The 17,143-nt window shown below is 36.9% G+C and overlaps 1 protein-coding gene across 3 annotated transcripts in view; it reads right to left on the bottom strand.

The window, feature by feature from the left end:
* The window catches only part of APC (APC regulator of WNT signaling pathway), a 135,649-nt gene that overhangs the window by 14,106 nt on the left and 104,400 nt on the right, over nt 1-17,143 (bottom strand). For all 3 annotated transcript variants that reach the window (XM_036740971.1, XM_036740969.1, XM_036740970.1), the window contains 5 exons: nt 15,421-15,799; nt 14,223-14,318; nt 7,835-7,974; nt 6,503-6,580; nt 5,133-5,249 (listed from right to left, as the gene is read on the bottom strand). In XM_036740971.1, the coding sequence (XP_036596866.1) occupies nt 5,133-5,249; nt 6,503-6,580; nt 7,835-7,974; nt 14,223-14,318; nt 15,421-15,799 (810 nt within the window). The remainder of the gene's footprint in view (nt 1-5,132; nt 5,250-6,502; nt 6,581-7,834; nt 7,975-14,222; nt 14,319-15,420; nt 15,800-17,143) is intronic.

The following is a 17,143-nucleotide window of genomic DNA, read 5'->3' as shown; positions in this document are numbered from 1 at the left end:
GAATATGTGGACAGAAAGAAGAAACACATCAGAAGTTCAGGAAACGGATAACAAGCCTGGCAAAAAGTAATACAATAGTAGTAGTGGGAGTTTCTATTATTTGAACATCCCAACTCTCTTTGTGCTAAAAACAGAACAGCTAATTACTTCTTGATTTGCATTAATGATAAATTTCATCATTTTAAGGGTGAAGGAACCAATCAACTTAATAAGCATTTATTAAGTACACTGCCATATGCCAGGCACTAGGAGCACACCAAGACACAAATGAAATAGCCCCTGACATCCAGGAGCTTAGATTTTATTAGGAGGAAAAATATATATACCAAAAAAATATATAAAATATAAAGCAATTTCCAGGAAAAAAGTGTGAGCAGCGTGAAATGAGGGATCAGGATAGGCAACCTATAGAAAGTGATGTAGTGCACCTTTACAGATTCTATAAGGTAAAGTGAGAGTACACTTTAAGAATGTGAGACTGTTTTTGCAAGGAGTCGTTTAATGGAATGTTGTGCTTGGAGAAAAGTTAGCAGGCCAGTTTTGACGTGAAGTACAATACATGAGGAAAAGAAATGTTTAGTAAGTTTGGAAAGGTAGGCTGCTGCCAAATTTTGAAGGGCTTTAAAAGCCAAATAGATGAGTTTATGTTTTATCCTAGTGACAAGAGAATCATTGGAGTTTTTTGAGCAGGGGTGTGACATGGTAAGAGGTGTGTTTTAGGAATATAAATTTGTAGTTTTGTTGTTGTTGAGTTTTTTTTCAGTTGTGTCCAACTCTTGCCAAAGATACTAGAGTGGTCTGCCATTTCCTTTTCCAACTCATTTTACAGATGAGGAAACTGAAGCAAACAGGGTTAAGTGACTTGACCAGGGTCACACAGTTAGTTAAGTGTCTGAGGGCAGATGTGAATTCAGGAGGATGAGTCTTCCTGACTCCAGGCCTGGCATTCTATCCACTGTGCCACCTAGCTGCCCCTAGCTTTGTCAAGAACAGGTTAAAGAGAGACTAGAGGCTAGGAGATCAATCAGGAGCTTGTTCAGTCAGACTCAAGGTAAGGTGTTGGCCATTTGAGAGGGGAAAAGAGGACAGATGAGAGATACTGTTGTGATGGCAGAGCTGACAAGAATTGGCAATCATAAGAACAATAATGACGGCTAACATTTATATGGCACTTGCTATGTGCCAGGGACTATGCTAAGTGTTTTATAACAATTATCTCATTTGTCTTCACAGCAACTCTGAGAGGGAGCTACTACTGTCATCCTCATTTTACAGGCAAACTGAAGTTAAGTGCCTTGTCCATGGTCATACAGCTAGTCAATGTCTGAGGCTAGATTTGAATGCAGGTCTTCCTGACTCTGTGTGTGGCACTGTATCCACTGTGCCACCGAGCTGCCCTCAACTGAGGGGTGAGGGAATGAGAGGAGTTGAGGATGTCTCTTAAGTTGTGAACTCGGCTAACTGGAATGGACAGTGGTGCCCTTAACAGAAATAGGGCAATTAAGAAGGCAGGATTTGAGGGGAAAGATAGTCAATTAAGATAAAGACCAACAATGGGGTATTTTATTCTGGATATGATTCTTACCAACTGGGAAAAATTTGTTATTTGAGTGGAAATGATGGAGATTTTGTGGAAGAAATTATTTCCTTTTATAGCCTTTGATAAAGGAGAGGAAAGCCAGGAACAGTTTCACAAGGAGTTCTAAAGGTTCAAAGGGAGGCTAAGTAGGAACTTCTGGAGTAAACTTTTATATGGAAAAAGCCAGTCCAAGAAGGTTGGGCTCAATAATGAAATTCTAAAATCCAAGTTAGATGAAGAAGAGAAAAACGTTTATTTTCTGAAGAGAGGGCGATATAGCACTCAACAACCCACTAAGGCTTAAGAAAAGTGTACAGAAGATGGGAGCAAGGGCAAATGGAGAGGAAGAGAGAGGTACTGACTTGGGAATCAGAAAAGAGAACTTCATCACTGGACTCTCTGAAAGGCATAATTTAAATATAAAGAGCCTAGATGATATATTTCATGAAATCATTAGTGAAGATATAAAGAATCTAGTAATCACCTCCCAAAAGAACCCTTAAAAGAAAAATCCCCAGTAAGGGGATTTTTACCCAAAAGTCAAAGAAAAAATACTGCAAGCATCCAGAGAGAAGCACTGAAATACCAAGGAGCAATAGTCACGATCACGTAAAACAATAAATTAGAAGAAACCTTGGAATATAATATTACAAAAGGCAAAAGAAATAGGTTTTAACCAAGAAATTACTCTGCAAAGCCGAGGACAATCCTAAAAATGGACCTTTAATGGAATTGAGGACTTTTAAGCATTTCTGCTGATAAAAATCAGAGCTGGGTAGGAATTTTGAAATAGAAACATAAGAGTCCAAAGAAACCTACCTTGGTAAATTTAATTGAGCAACTGGAAGGAACTGTATAGTGATGTAGTACTTACATTCTAAAAGGGACAAAGAAGCAAGGATCCTTTCAGAACCTTAATGTCTTTAAAGGATACTGAGGTAATTAAATAAAAAAAAAGAGGACTTGGGGATGGTTCTGTTTTGTGGGTTTCAAGAGGGAAAAGATAAAGAAGGGTAAAAGAAAGAATATACTTTGTATAGAAGGGAGAAAAGAAGGGGTAGAATTGTTCTTTTCTCATACTATGGTAAGTGAGAAGAATATACAAACATGGTAACAAGACTGGATATCAGATGAACTTCTCTCTTATCTGAAACAGATAACTGAAGACTGAACACATACACAATATACATCAAACTCCAAAGGGAGACAATCGGACACGGGAAGGTTTATGAGGGAGATAGCTAAGTAACAGAGGATAGAGTGCTGTACTTAAAGACTATAGAAGACCCGAGTTCAAATCTTCCCTTAAGACATTTACTAGCTATGTGACACTGGGAAAATCACTTCACCTCACTCAGCCTTAGTTTCCTCATCTATAAAACGAGGCTAGAAGAATACCTATTTCATAGGATTGAAACGCTAAAATGAGGTAGCCCATGTAAAATACTTTGCAAACCTAAAGTCCTTTATAAATATTAGCAATTGTTTTGTTGTTGTAAATTCAGGGGACGGAATAGATACAAATAAAACAAAGGGGGCATATTTCAAAGGGAAGAAGAGAAGAAAAGCAAAGAACTAGAATCTAAGGGGACACTGCAGATGACCTCTTAGGTAAATGGGGGATGGCTGAACAAACTGTGATATTTGAATGTACAGAAAATTATTGTATCACAGAAAACTGAGAGAGACAACTTAAGAGAATCCTAGGTAGAGAATGCAGTGAAGTGTTTAGAATCAGAAGAACAATTTATACAAACTCAGCAATACTATAAAGAAAAACAACTCTGACTGAAGAGATCTGACTGATACAATTGCTCAACCATGTCTCTGTAAGACTTATGGTAAAGCAAGTTACCCATCTGAGAGAGATGATGATCACTAGTTGAGGAGACATACATTATTAGACACAGCCGCTGGGCAGATTAGTTTTGCTTGATTCTGCTTTATCTGTTACAAGATTTTTTTTTTTAATTTTCTTTCATTTGTTACTGGAAGTAAGAGCAGGGTGGAAGTCGGGGGGCTTAGCAATAATGATACCCAAAAAAGGGGGCCTTTTGAATATTTTAAGAAACACACAGAAGAGAACAGAGGGACATTCAGAAGGAAGCACAGATAAGCAGAACAGTTTTGAACGCAACATGTAGAATTTATTATGTACTTTTAAAAAAGCAAGCAGCATGATATGGAGATTCAGTTTCATATATAATACTCTTTAGAGTGTGTTAAGTTCAGAATAAAATTTTTTTAAAGAAGAAATGTTGATGAGAAAGAACCAGCCAAAACGGAGAAAATGAAACTACTGAACAAAGAAGGGAAAATATCTCTCTCTGAGGGCCTTGGAAGAGAAGTGGATAGTAAACTAAGAGAAAAAAAAATGGCATATTTCTTCCTGAGATTTCAGGGAAGAATGAGAGGACAGAGCAGGAATCAGATGAAATTAAAGGGATCAGATATATGTGGAAATTCATGCAAGATAGACATTATTTTCTTGGTGAAATATGAAACAAAATCAAGAGTGACAATTAATGAGGGCAGGATTAGGGACTGAAGTCTGGGAAATATTTAGGAATATTTAGAACAATGGGGAGTGGCCTACGGAGTAGAAAAAATCCTCAGTTATAACCAGTATCAGGTAGAATTTGGACAATAAAACAGGATGGTTATACTCAGTTATGAAACTTTATCTAGCAGCACTTTTTGGCCTGTGGCCAAGGGATGAGAAAATAAGTAAGAAAAATAAAGACAAAACCACTCTTGATGGAAGTAGTTACATATCAAAGGCCCAAAGTGTTACTGTCTAAAAAGTGATGAGATGCAAAATTGAAGTAAAAGTTGATGAAATCAGGAAAATTGCAAAGGGTAGCTTGCAATAATGACAAAGAAAGCTCTTTCTCCAGTATTCACCGAAATTATCAGTGAAGGAATGTTGTTGTTTATCATGTCTGACTCTGACCATGTATGGAATTTTCCTGGCAAAAACACTGAGGTGGTTTGCCACTTGCTTTTCCAAAAGGTTAGGCAAAGAGAGGTGAAGTGACTTGCCCAGGGTCACACAGCTAGTGAGTATCTGAGGCCACACCTGAACTTAGGATTCCTGACTTTAGGCTCGGTGCTCTATCCACTGAGCCACCTGGATGCCTCCAGTTAAAGAATATCTGGACTTTATTCTGATTCCAAGCAGTAGCTTGCTTAGATAAATCCTTTAAAACACAGACCCAAATAGGCTTTCCTACCAAAAGGAGATAGTGTCTGATATACTTCCTTGGGACTAAGAGATGTGACTCACTTTTCTCGGATTTTCGAGGCAATACAGCCATCAGTGTTTCAAACTCTGAAAGATGAGAAAGAACTCGAGTATATCAGACATTTTGAGGCCACTCTTGGTTAATATACTTCCTTCCTCTTTTATATATAATGGATGATAGAGTGATCTAAAGCAGAGGACTGATAGGCTGGGCATTGTGGAAGGTGAAGGGTTTTAGAGAAGGCTTTCAATGCCTTGTCCTTCAATGAATCTTCTCAATATTACAACACTAAGTGTCTAATTGGATACCTTTTTAACTTCCAAAGCACATTCCATTAAAGCTTTTACACTTCCAACTTCACGTAGAGTCTTTTTACTGTTCACATCAGCTCGCCAGGACAAATTCCTTAAAACACTTGCAATGACCTGCAAAATAGTCAATGGATTCATTTAAGAACATTTGCTTTTACATATCAAATGATCCTTACCAATAAGCATTTACTAAGGATCTACTATGAACTAGGTACTACGCTAAGCATTTGGAATACAAATAGAAAAAAAACCAGTCTCTCTCCTAGATGAATTTTACATTCAGTTGGGGGACACAACATTTTGATGAATAACTATATATAAAATAAATATGAAGTCAATTGGGGGGCATCTAGGCTATTAGGAAAAGCTTTAGGTAGAAGCGGACGCAACAAAATTTTGAGGAAAACAGTGAATTCTAAGAGGAAGGGGAATGTGGAAAGAGTACACTCCGGGCAGTAGGATAGCCGGTGGGAAGACATGGAGACAGGAGATGGAGTTCTATGTTGGAATAACTGTAAGAAGGTCAATTTGGCAATGGCATAGAGTTCAGGAAAGGGAGTAATGTATAATAAAATTACAAAGGTATGTTGGGACCAGGTAGGAATGGATTTAAAAAGTTAAACAGAGCAACTTATTTTTGATCCTAGAGGGAACAGTAGGTTATTAGAGTTTTTAATGAAAACAGGAGTTACATGGGCAGATGTATACTTTAGGAAAATCAGGAGAAGGAAGAGTGAAGATAGGTAAGGAAGATGCTAAGGTAGAAGACCCAGATCTCTAAAAGTATAAGGGTGCTTTTTACATAAATAAGGAATTTTGAAGAAGAGGTAGGTTTTTGGGAAGAGATAATTATTTCAGTTTTGGTACTGAGTTCAGTATCTTTAATGCCAGCAACAAATCATAGGATTTCAAAGTAGGTCATCTCATTTAAATCAAACAAGAAAAAATTCCCCTGAGAGTATAAGTGGTTATATCCATTTTTGTTTAAAGGCCTCTACTGAGGTGGAATCTATTACCTTGTGAGGCAGCTTATATAAAATAACTCTCATTGTTAAGGAGTTTTTCTTGTTAGCAAGCCTAAATTTGCATCTTTGCAATTCCTACCATATTGCTCCTGGTTTTGTCTTCTGAAGATGGGATAAATCATTAAAATGATTACCCTCAAAATATTTAAAAGACAGGTATCATATCAAACCTCTGCTAAGATTTTTGTTCAAATATGAGGTGCTAAGCATTAAATTTAGCGAGGCTATTCCTTGGGTTTAAGTTCACTGGAATAAAGACTTTGATTTTTGGAATCCATATCCATAATCTGTTCCCCCCCCACCCCCGCCCAAATCTAAACTGGCCCCTTAATAAGAAGTTACCTGCTGTAAGTCTTCACTTTCAGATTTCAATTGGGCTACAAGAGCTCTCATACAGCCTTTCATAGAGCACAGAGTAGCCTAAAAATAAGCAGAAAAGAAGAGATGATCAGCAAAACAGGTAACCTCATATTTAGTATACGTTTGATGTTTTGCTTTTGGAGGTGAAATTTCAAATTCTATAGTTTAAGTGCCTCATTTTAGTCACATAAGATATTTTACCTAAGAAGATATTATAATACAACTTACACAACTGGAAGAACATACCCCATTCCTTCACTCTGGTTGCATAATAAATTTCCACTATGTGTCAAAAACAGAGTTTCAAGCAAAGAGTTCCAATTTAGCCAATGTAGTAGCGTGTATATTACATCTGCCTGGGTCACCAATACTTTCAGAAGTGCGGTTGGTAGGTTGTATTTTAAAAAATGGAATCCTACAGATTGTATCTTCAAAGAGGATAAAATCTTGATTGTGGCTTTCACTGGCTTTTAATCAGACATATGACTGCTGAGTATGGGGGTAAAAGGAGTGTGATGTGAAGGATAAGTCTTGATTAGTACTAAACGAGTGATATAAAATTAAGAGCAGCAAAAAATAGAAAACTGCACTGATTCCATGCTAATCTCCTTTCAAAACAGATGAAGTTAAAAAAGGGGAAAGGACCCACATGAGCAAAAATATTTATAGCAGCTCTTTTTGTGGCGACAAAGAACTGGAAATTGGGGGGATGCCTATCAAATGGGGAATGGCTGAACAAGTTGCAGTTTATGAATGTAATGGAATACTACTGTGCTATAAGAAATGACAAGCAGGCAGATTTCAGAAAAACATGGAAAGACTTACATGAACTGATGCAAAATGAAATGAGTAGAACCAGGAGAACATTGTACACTGTAACAGCAGCATTGTGTGATGATCAACTATGATTGACTTAACTCTTCTCAGCAATACAATGATCCAAGACAATTCCAAAAGACTCATGATGGAAAATGCTATCCACATCCAGAGAAAGAACTGATGGAGTCTGAATGCAGATCGAAGCATACTATTTTCACTTTTTTTGTGTGTGTGTTTTTTTTCCTTTTGAAAACTGTAATTGTTTTGCAAACTGTTTCTTCTTTCACAACATGACTAATATGGAAATAGGTTTTACAGGATTACACATATATAGCCTATATCAAATTGCTTACCATCTTGGGGAGGTTGGAGGGGGAAAATTTGGAACTCAAAATTCTATAAAAAATGAAAGTTAAAAACTGTCTTTACATGTAATTGAAAAAATAAAATACTATGAAAAAAATAAAAAAAAAACCAGATGAAATAAAAGCCTACCTTGTTTGCTACATCTCCAAAAGTCAAGTTTGTCAGGGCCATTCCAGCATATCGTCTCAATGTAACACTGTAGTGATCACTAGTAAGCCCATACATTTCACAGTCTACTTGTAATAATTCTGCAATGGCCTGTAGTCCCCCTATTTTAAAAGAGTAAAAATAAAAGTATTTATTAAAAGTGAAAAGTTATTTAGTATTAAAGTTTCATCATTTTAATCAGCTGGGAAATTTCAAGTAATGAAAATAAAGTCTAAAATTTTCCATTAGAATTACAAACAAAAATAATTCAGAACTAGAAGGTACCTCAGAGGTCAGATAGTCCAACCCCCTCATTTTACAGATGAGGAAACTGATGCTAAGTGACTCATCTAAGGTCATACAGTAAGTAGCAAAGCCAGTATTTGGATCCAGATCTTCTGATTCCAAATACAATGTTATTTCCAAGGACATGGCCAAAGAATTGGCTTAAATGCAAGAAATTCTGGGTGAAAATAAAATGAGCATTTTTCTGAATGATGTTAAATAATAAATCCCTAAAGAACTAAATTAGGTCCTGACACCTTTAAAATTTTTAAATATGAACTGAAGGGAAGAATGCCTAGGGAAATCTGAGCATTCAGAAAATGCAGTGCTTTGCTGGGTCAGAAAAAAGCCAACAAGAGAAAAATTACAGGATGATTTTTTAAGGCTTAAGGAATGAGAAGAAGAGGTTAATGCAATGAGGAACATAATGCCAAACTCTGCTCATATGTATGATAGCTTCAACGTTTTCAGTCACATCCTGAGAAAGGGACTTAGGTGTCACTGTTGCTCCCTGAAGGAAATGAATTCAGTATGTTATTGAGGCCAAAAGGGGAAAAAACAAAATCAAGAAGGCATGGGCTACATATCTCAAGTTCTTTCAGTCAATCTTGAAATGGCATAACTGTAGGTCATTCTCCATAGGCAACATGGAATAATGGATTTAGACCCAGGAGACTTGTGTTTGGATTCTGGCTCCTGCCATTCACTGCTTCTGTGACCTTGGGCAAGTAACCCCAGCCTCTCTGGGCTTGTTTCCTCATTTGTAAAGGGAGGGGGTTGAAAGAGATGACTGTGAAGATCCCTTCAAGTCACTCAGGTTTGCAACCTTGGAGTTTTTCTTGATTCTTTGCTCTTCTGCATTCCCTACAACCAATCAGTTGCTAACTACTATTAATTCTATCTTAACAACATCTCTTATATTTTTACTTTCTTTCCATTTAAACAGCCATTGCTAATTTAGGCCTTCATCAATTCTTGTGGAGACTGTTGCAATAACATCCTAAACCAGGGATGGGGGACCTGTGGCCTTGAGGTCACATGTGGCCCTCTACATCCTCAAATACAGCCCTCTGATTGATACAAACTTCATAGAACAAATCCCTTTAATAAAAAGATTTTTTCTGTAATATATGGACTCAGTCAAAAGGCTGCACCTAAGGACCTAGAAGGCCACACATGGCTTTGAGGCCGCAGGTTCCCCACCCCATATCTTCTTGCCTTTGGTCCATAAGTCTTCAAACTTTTTTGATCATGCATCCTTAGTAGTAAATAACTTTTGAGAATATCTCCATCCACATATTTTCTTATTTATAGGTTTTATGCATGCACTATTATTACCAATAATTATGTATAAGACACATAAAACATTTTAAAATGATGAGGTAAAGATGAAATAATATTTGATCCTAGAATCAACAGGGAACCACTGAAGCTTACTGAATAAGGGAGTCACATGGTCAGATGTATGCTTTTGGAAAATCATTTTGATGGTTATGTGGCAGAATGAATGAAGAGACCAATTAGAATGTTATTTCAATAGGCCAAGTGAGAGCTGAGGAGGGTCTGAACTAGAGTGGTGGATATGTGAATGAAGAAGTTGTGGTGGTAGAAATGAAAAGATATGGCAGCTGACTGGATATGTTGAATGAGGAACAGTCATAGATACTATGTAGGGAAGGGTGGGGCAGGGAATTTTGCCTAAGAAGCTGCTACAGGTGCCTAGGTCTAACTAGTGGTGGGATAGGACAGAGTTGGGGAGTGTTGAACTAAATTAATAGGTAAATGAGAGAGTGTAGTTGTAGTGTTCATTTCAGTATTCCTCCCCCACCCTCCACTTTCCTTATTTTCCCTTGTTATTCACTTTGATGGTGGTTTCCTTAGGGGCTAGATCTCAAAGCATCTCAGCCTCCTCCTTTGCTGGACAATTCACAATTCACCAACCTAGGCAGCTGGTTCAGGTACACTGTCATTTTAAAAATGTCACTCAAAACCAAACAGTTCTCTTTCTACACAAATATGACTTGCTTAAAGCTGGTAAGACCTTCTTCAGGAGACCTCCCCCAAGACAGTTGGTTGATGAAGCTCATTAGTAATACAAAGGCATCCAGAACCAACAAGGGATAAGCACTGCTATTTCTAATGAATTTATCTTTTCTTTACTACCACCCCCTAACTCACTGCAAAAAAAAAAAAAAAAAAAAAAAAAAAAAAAAAAAGGAGCTCTCCAGGCTGCTTTGAAGGTAAACTGAGTTCTGAAGAGTTCTATTAGCAGAATCTTGAAAAAGTCTAAATTACCAGGCTCCATCAGAGCTGGAAGGTCTAAAAGACAATTTAATCACAATTATCTTGAAGGTCCAATTCTTAAGGGCACAAAACATACATTAGTCTCTCCTAGTTGAATCGTCATAGGCATTTTTCTCTCTTAATGGGGTTGGGGAGGGGATCCTCTCCATTGGTAGTGGAAATCCCTCACTGTGAGTTCTCTACTTATAACAGTGAAATCATAGGTTTAGAGCAAATTTTAAAAAGTGTTGGGAAGCATATAAGGCTGTGTTCCAATCACTGGGGTACAAGGAAAAAAAGACAAGACTGAGAAATGTCCTCAGCACTTTACACAGGTCATTTTAGACTTTATCACATTCCAATTTTCTGTCCTGCAGAAGCCCCTGTATCAAGAATTGCTACTTTGGGTTTGGAGCTTGGGAAGTCCCTCCTTCCGCTGATTTGCAAATGGTGGTAGAAGGAGTCTACAAATCCTCCTAGGACTGAAGAAGAACCTCAAATTGGACCTATGAACACATTTTTCTCTTTGCAACGTACACATATACAAAGTAGTCCAGTTTTAGGTTTTGCAGTACTCCATTAGCATTTCAGGTACATCATAGTTTAATCTTTGGTTGCCTGTCTTTGAAACTTAACCACCCAAAAAAATAGTTTCTATGGAAAAAACCATGTTATAAGTTCCAAATTAAGACTGAACAAATTAACTTTTGGGAGCTTGGAACTGTCTTCCTTGCTTTAGAATAACCATCAGTTTATTCCAATAGGCAAATAGTGATGGTCCTTAATGAACACTTACTGATAAATGTTATTAGTTGAAAAAGAATGAATATAACCTCTGTTTTAATATAATCTTTAGAAAGAGACCTTTAAAGGGCATTTTGCAGTATGACATCATTGCCTATTATGTGGGGATTTCTGCTATTGCGAAGAGTGTGATCCATTTGTACTTACGTAATTCTTGTCCAGGTTCTTTCATGGATTCTTTACATAGGTGTTACTCAATGAAGTGAAGAACTTCTAGGTCTTTTACATTTCTACTTTTTATATTTTTAAAAACAGAAGTACTTATTTTTCTGCGTGTGTGCACAGAAACATGCCAAGCTTTTAAAGAGCTAAGGGGTTCTTCTAAATATTTTGTTAGCATTTTTGATAATATGTAACTTTTGAAACATTTTTTAAAAGTTTTTAAAATAATACAAAATTATAACACGGTATTTTAGGGAGTCAGTAATTCTCTCTTTCCAACAGGTTTGCACTCCTGCCTACCCTGCTATATATTCCAAGATCAATCTAACAGTTCAATAAATTATACAAAAATACAGCATAGGATTCTTCTGATTTATGGTGAGTGCAAATGTGGCTCAGGAGTCAAATGGGGGCCATACTGGATTAGGCTAAGTGATGAGTCATGATGAGTTCACTAATGAACAAAGTAAAGTGCAGGGTATGGGTACAATTACACTGCTCCCCGAAATCTTTCCTCACTTGAGCTGCTGAAGTGATTTTCCTAAAGAACAAATCTGACAATGTGACTCCCCTATTCAATAAATTCTAATGGCTCCCTATTGCCGCTATGATCAAATATAAACTCTATTCTACTCTCCCAGCTTTATAACATACTACTCCTTTTCCTTACACACTAGAGTCCAGAAAAACTGTCCTTCACACTGTTAGAAGTAGTTAGGTGGTATAATGGATAGTCAAGTCAAGAAGCATTTATTAAGCGCTTACTATGTGCCAGACACCGACTGTGCAAAGTACATAAAGGCACTCCCCTGCCCTCCTGCCCTCAAAGAGCTAATATTCTAATGCTGAAAGATAGCACATAAAAGGAGTTGAAAAAAGTTGAAAAAAAAGGGAGGGGTGGGTTTGGTGAGGCAGGGAAGGGAAGCTACCCACACCCCAGGCTCAGTGGTGAAGTCCAGACAATGAAGGACAGCTCCTATGGGCTCTTCCTCTAAACAGAGATTCTGGGAGGGACTCATCAATAAGAGAAGGGGGCTGCAGGGCCAAAGGGAGAAGGTAATTGAAGCATGGCTGGTCAGAGACCTTCCTCAAAATGGAGATTTCCTCAAGAATACTCGAATTCAAATTCTGACTCATACACTTACAGGCTTTGGGTCCTGGATAACAGCACTTACCACACAGATTTGTTATGAGGATCAAAGATAATATATGTAAAGTGCTCTGTAAATCTTAAAGTGATATCTAAGTATTAACTATTGATATTATTATTCCTTACATACGGAACTTCACCTAGTGCCTCAGGTCTAGAATCCACTCCCCTCTTCACCTTTGCTTCTTACAATGCCAAGTTTCCTTTAAGATTGAGCTCAAATGCTACCTTCTATATGAAACCTTTCCTGACTACCTTGTGTGTGCTTCACTCCCAGATTATCTGTTTTGTACAATCTATATACATACATGCTGTCTTCCCCCAGGTAGACTGTAAACTCCTCAAGGATAGGGACCGTTTCACTTTTGTCTGTATCTCCATTATCTAGTACAGTACCTGGCACACAGCAGCCTAATAAATACTGTTGATGATTGAGTTCCGACACGTACACCAAATAGGGAAATCTAGGTGATATCAACTGGCTCGTTATGATGTAATTTATAAATAAAACAAGAACATAATGTGAAGGGGCCTGCCCTCGGAACTTGCTTTCTTGAATTGTTCTATTTTCCAGAGACTAAGCCCCCCTGTGACCTAACTTAACAGTGATCTTTTGCAACTGAGCTCACTCTCAGTGCCCTTGAAGCCCAGTCAACTACAATTCTGGCTCCAGCCAGTCTAACCTAAACTGACAAACTGTGCAGCTGGGACCCTTTCAGATAAACAGAACATCCTTCCTGCATGGTCTGATATTCCCAAGCCCTCCTGCTCCCTCTCCCTTCTCTCTCTTCCTCCTCCCATGCCACCCCAATTTGGGAGGGTATTGCCCTCAACTCCTCCCATGAGACATCCCCCTTTTCCTGTACTCCGTAAATATCCAAGGCATTATCTGTGGGGCGGGAGCCTTGATGTAAGGAGTTCCCACGTGCACGGGCCTTTCTCTTGTGATAAATCAAGTTTTTACCCCATCTTGCAGAGACATGACTTTTGGTTAGGAATAACATATAACTAAATAAAAACTGCTATATAAAAAACAATAATTTAAAACATAACTATGTGTATATAAACAAACACACCACACACACATAATATATACAAAATATACACATATATATTTTACTGCAGAATGCATTATGATAAAATAAAGGACTCTAAATGAAGAATGATCTTTTCAATCATGAAGTGAATTTTTCTTAATCAAATTAATACTGAACGTATTTATGTAGCAGGTATTTTCCTTCCTAAATATACCAAGCTACTTATCATGAAAATAGTGAAGAACTACAGCCAAATGACATATTCTTGGCATTTCTTCATAAGCAAAGCTAATGAGACAGGGCAGACCATAAGCCTTGGAAACAAAGGTGTTGTCTACTTATTTGCACAAGGCCAACTACTTAATTATCTTTACCACCTACTTTACCACTGCATGGGCTACTATGGCAGTTAGGGAATGATGTATTACTGTATTTTTTTTAAGCTTTTGAGAGTGCAGTTTCAAATTGAGTGATAATTTTGGTGATTTGGAAGCTATTATCTGTTAGAAACTACACTGAAATCAGAAGCAGCATCTAGTAAGAGAAGTTAGTAGTAGCTTTGTATGATTTAATATATCTGAAGGTCTAAAGATGAGTCAATGTTTTTCTGTGACTTCTCTAGCCATATTAAGAAACATTTTTGTCTTACCAAGTTCATTCATTGCGTGCCTGTGTTCTTCATCAAATGAAAGTTTCATTAGAACACACACAGCAGGGCAGATCTGATGTTCAACAGGAGCTGGCACTGTGAAACAAGAAAATGAATGTGAAAAATAAACCTTCATTATATCGAAAAGGATCAGAGGCAATCTAGGTAAAAATCAAGTCCTCCAAAGTACTTTCAAGGATAACTTTATTGCAAAACATTAAAAAAAAGCATGTGGCTTCATAAAAAAAAGTTTATTACTACTCTGTCTGCCTTTGGCAAAAGGTGTAGATTAGTTACTATTATGTCATTAATCGAAAAAACATTTTAGAAGGCCTCAGATGGCAAATTCTTTGTAAAAAAAGTTCAAAACATTTCTGTAAAAAATTGTTCACACTGGAATTGCTTAATGTAATTTATTTTTTAAAAATGTTTTGAATATTATATTGTTGGTAAATATGTAAAAATGAATGGCTATCATCTCTTTGAAAATAACCTACAAATGCAACTATGCACAAAAAGCAAATAGAAATATAATCAATAACTAATCTGTGAATAATAAAATGTTCCAAGACCAAAAAAAAATCTATTAAACTTACACATATGTGCTACTCATTAATATACCTTTGTGCCTTCAGCTGCTCTGTAAACCACGAGGTTAAGAGAGAACAGAAATGTTGCTTGTATTTGAGTTCCCTTGAATATTAATGAGAACCAAAATAAAGAAAAAAATTTTTGTTGGATAGACAAGGAAACAGAGAGGTATGTGACTTGGTCACAGAGGTGGGTTTCAAATTGAGGTATTCTTGACTTCAAATCTAGTATTCTAACACACCATGCTGCTTCAGTGGAGATACTCAGCTGCATTTTTGAGCTTATATCAAAAGAATAAAAAGCCTCATGGTACATACTTAATGTTTCTATTCCTCCACTACTTGATAATCTTTTTTTTTTTTTTAATTTGTTCAATGGCTGGCAACTAAATTTTTGGCTATTATCTCCTTTAGAGTGGCCTAAAATTATGGTTTAAAAACAAAGACCATATCTAAAATGAATACAGTGTTTTTCTTTTATGTCTTATTCACTAGGAAAAATTTAAACTTTGATATGAGCTTCAGAGTGTGTTGAATAGTAGATAAGGTAAAAAAAATTAAGCCATTTTTTTCCTAATGTTTTCTCGGTAATAAGAATTATAACATACTTGGATTCTTGTCCTGATCCATGCCTTGCTCATGGGCTTCCTGCCATTCCCAGCAAGTTTCACAGTAGGCTCGGATCTGTTCCAGAAGGTGAAGGACACGGATTTCACGCCTGCCTCGTTTGTCATCAGGCTGTGAATGAATGATGTTGTGGAGTGCAGCACTGGCCCTGGCACGAGCTTCCTTACTTCCTCTGGAATTTCCCAACAATACAGAGTCTTTGTCATTGCCATGTAATAGCTGGATAAGGAGAGGAAGACATCCAGATTGTCGCATGGATATGCAGCTGTCTTGGGAGCTAGACATAGCTAGCAAAGTTCGTGACATGTCATCCTTATCATGAGTACCAAGCATTGACAACAATGAATAAACCATTTCCACCTGTGGGACAAATGAGTTTAGAGAAAAAAGTTATGATTTTATATTGAAAGACAAAAATCTAATCACGTAATGAATGGGAGAGCTTCTGTAGTAACACTTTTTACTATTTTCCAGGATGTAGAAATGAGTATTATTTTGCAAAACACATTTGTTACTAACATTTGTTTACTATGGCAAATAATTGGTGGCTGTGATTACCATTAAGTATTGCAATAAACAGTGGGTTTATTACAGTGGATTCCACAATCCTAAGTGTACGGAATTTATAGCAGTTAATACTCGTTAAGTACTTGTATTTAATCGCTAGTTGTCCTTTATCAGATTCCAATTATATCACAATTATATTTACTTTCTTTTATACAGACAGGAAGCATCACACAGCAATCAAGTCATGTGTTCAAAAATGGTATGATTTTATAAACCTAATTAATAAAAAAATACAATCAATATCTGCTGAATTTTCATTTTGTTTTCAGTGGCTTCAGGGCTCTGAGCTGTTTTGTGGTAGAAGGTTATTTTGAAAATCAGAGCATATCCTATTTCTTATAGATTTTAATCAGAAATCACCTTGTTAATACCTTAAACTCAGATTGGAATTTGAAAAAGGCCAGTGTGTGAGAACACGGGAATTTTGCAATTAAATGGAAAATAACTTAAAAATAAAAAAACACAGTCATTACCAAACCATTAAGAAAACCAGTATGTAAGGGAGCCCTGATCACTAAAGAGCGACAATTTATGTCATTATCTTATCATCAATAGTAATACTGTAATGAAGAGCCATTTGAGTACCTACTTACCCCAGACCTTTTCTCTAGATATTGCCCTCCCCCAGGCCTTCTCTCCAAGACTTCATGGTCAGTTCGGTACCGGCCTGATAAAGGTGATTATGAAGCAAATAACTCTGGAAGGTCTATAGCCATGAGGATACTCTCTAAGACATCTACTTTTCCATTAAGCATCCCTTTGGTACCATGATGTGTCACTATTCTTTTATACAATGATATATTAGATCCAGGCTAGTACTCTGATCTGGTAGCCAAATCAGGAGATCAAATTGCCATAAGTGACATTCCGACCATATTATTTGAGCCTTGTTAAAAAATATATGGGAAGAAAAGTTCAGGTTTTCTAGAATAAATGGAATGAATGCTTGGTGAAGAGATATTTACTGCTAACCTGATTAAAGCAAGGTAACCGGGAGAAGGGCAATCTACTTCATTTCATTTAGAGTACACTAAACAGAAATATATAAAAAAGGAATGGCAAAAATCATTAGCTCAATCTAACTGAGGGACATCAAAAGGCAGAACTAGCCAAAAGAATGCAATCCCCTTTCAAATA

The sequence above is a fragment of the Trichosurus vulpecula genome, chromosome 1 (genome assembly GCF_011100635.1).
Source record: "Trichosurus vulpecula isolate mTriVul1 chromosome 1, mTriVul1.pri, whole genome shotgun sequence".
Taxonomy (NCBI): Eukaryota; Metazoa; Chordata; class Mammalia; order Diprotodontia; family Phalangeridae; genus Trichosurus; species Trichosurus vulpecula.
The sequence above is the reverse complement of the archived record's forward strand: the minus strand, read 5'-3'. Positions and strand labels throughout refer to the sequence as shown.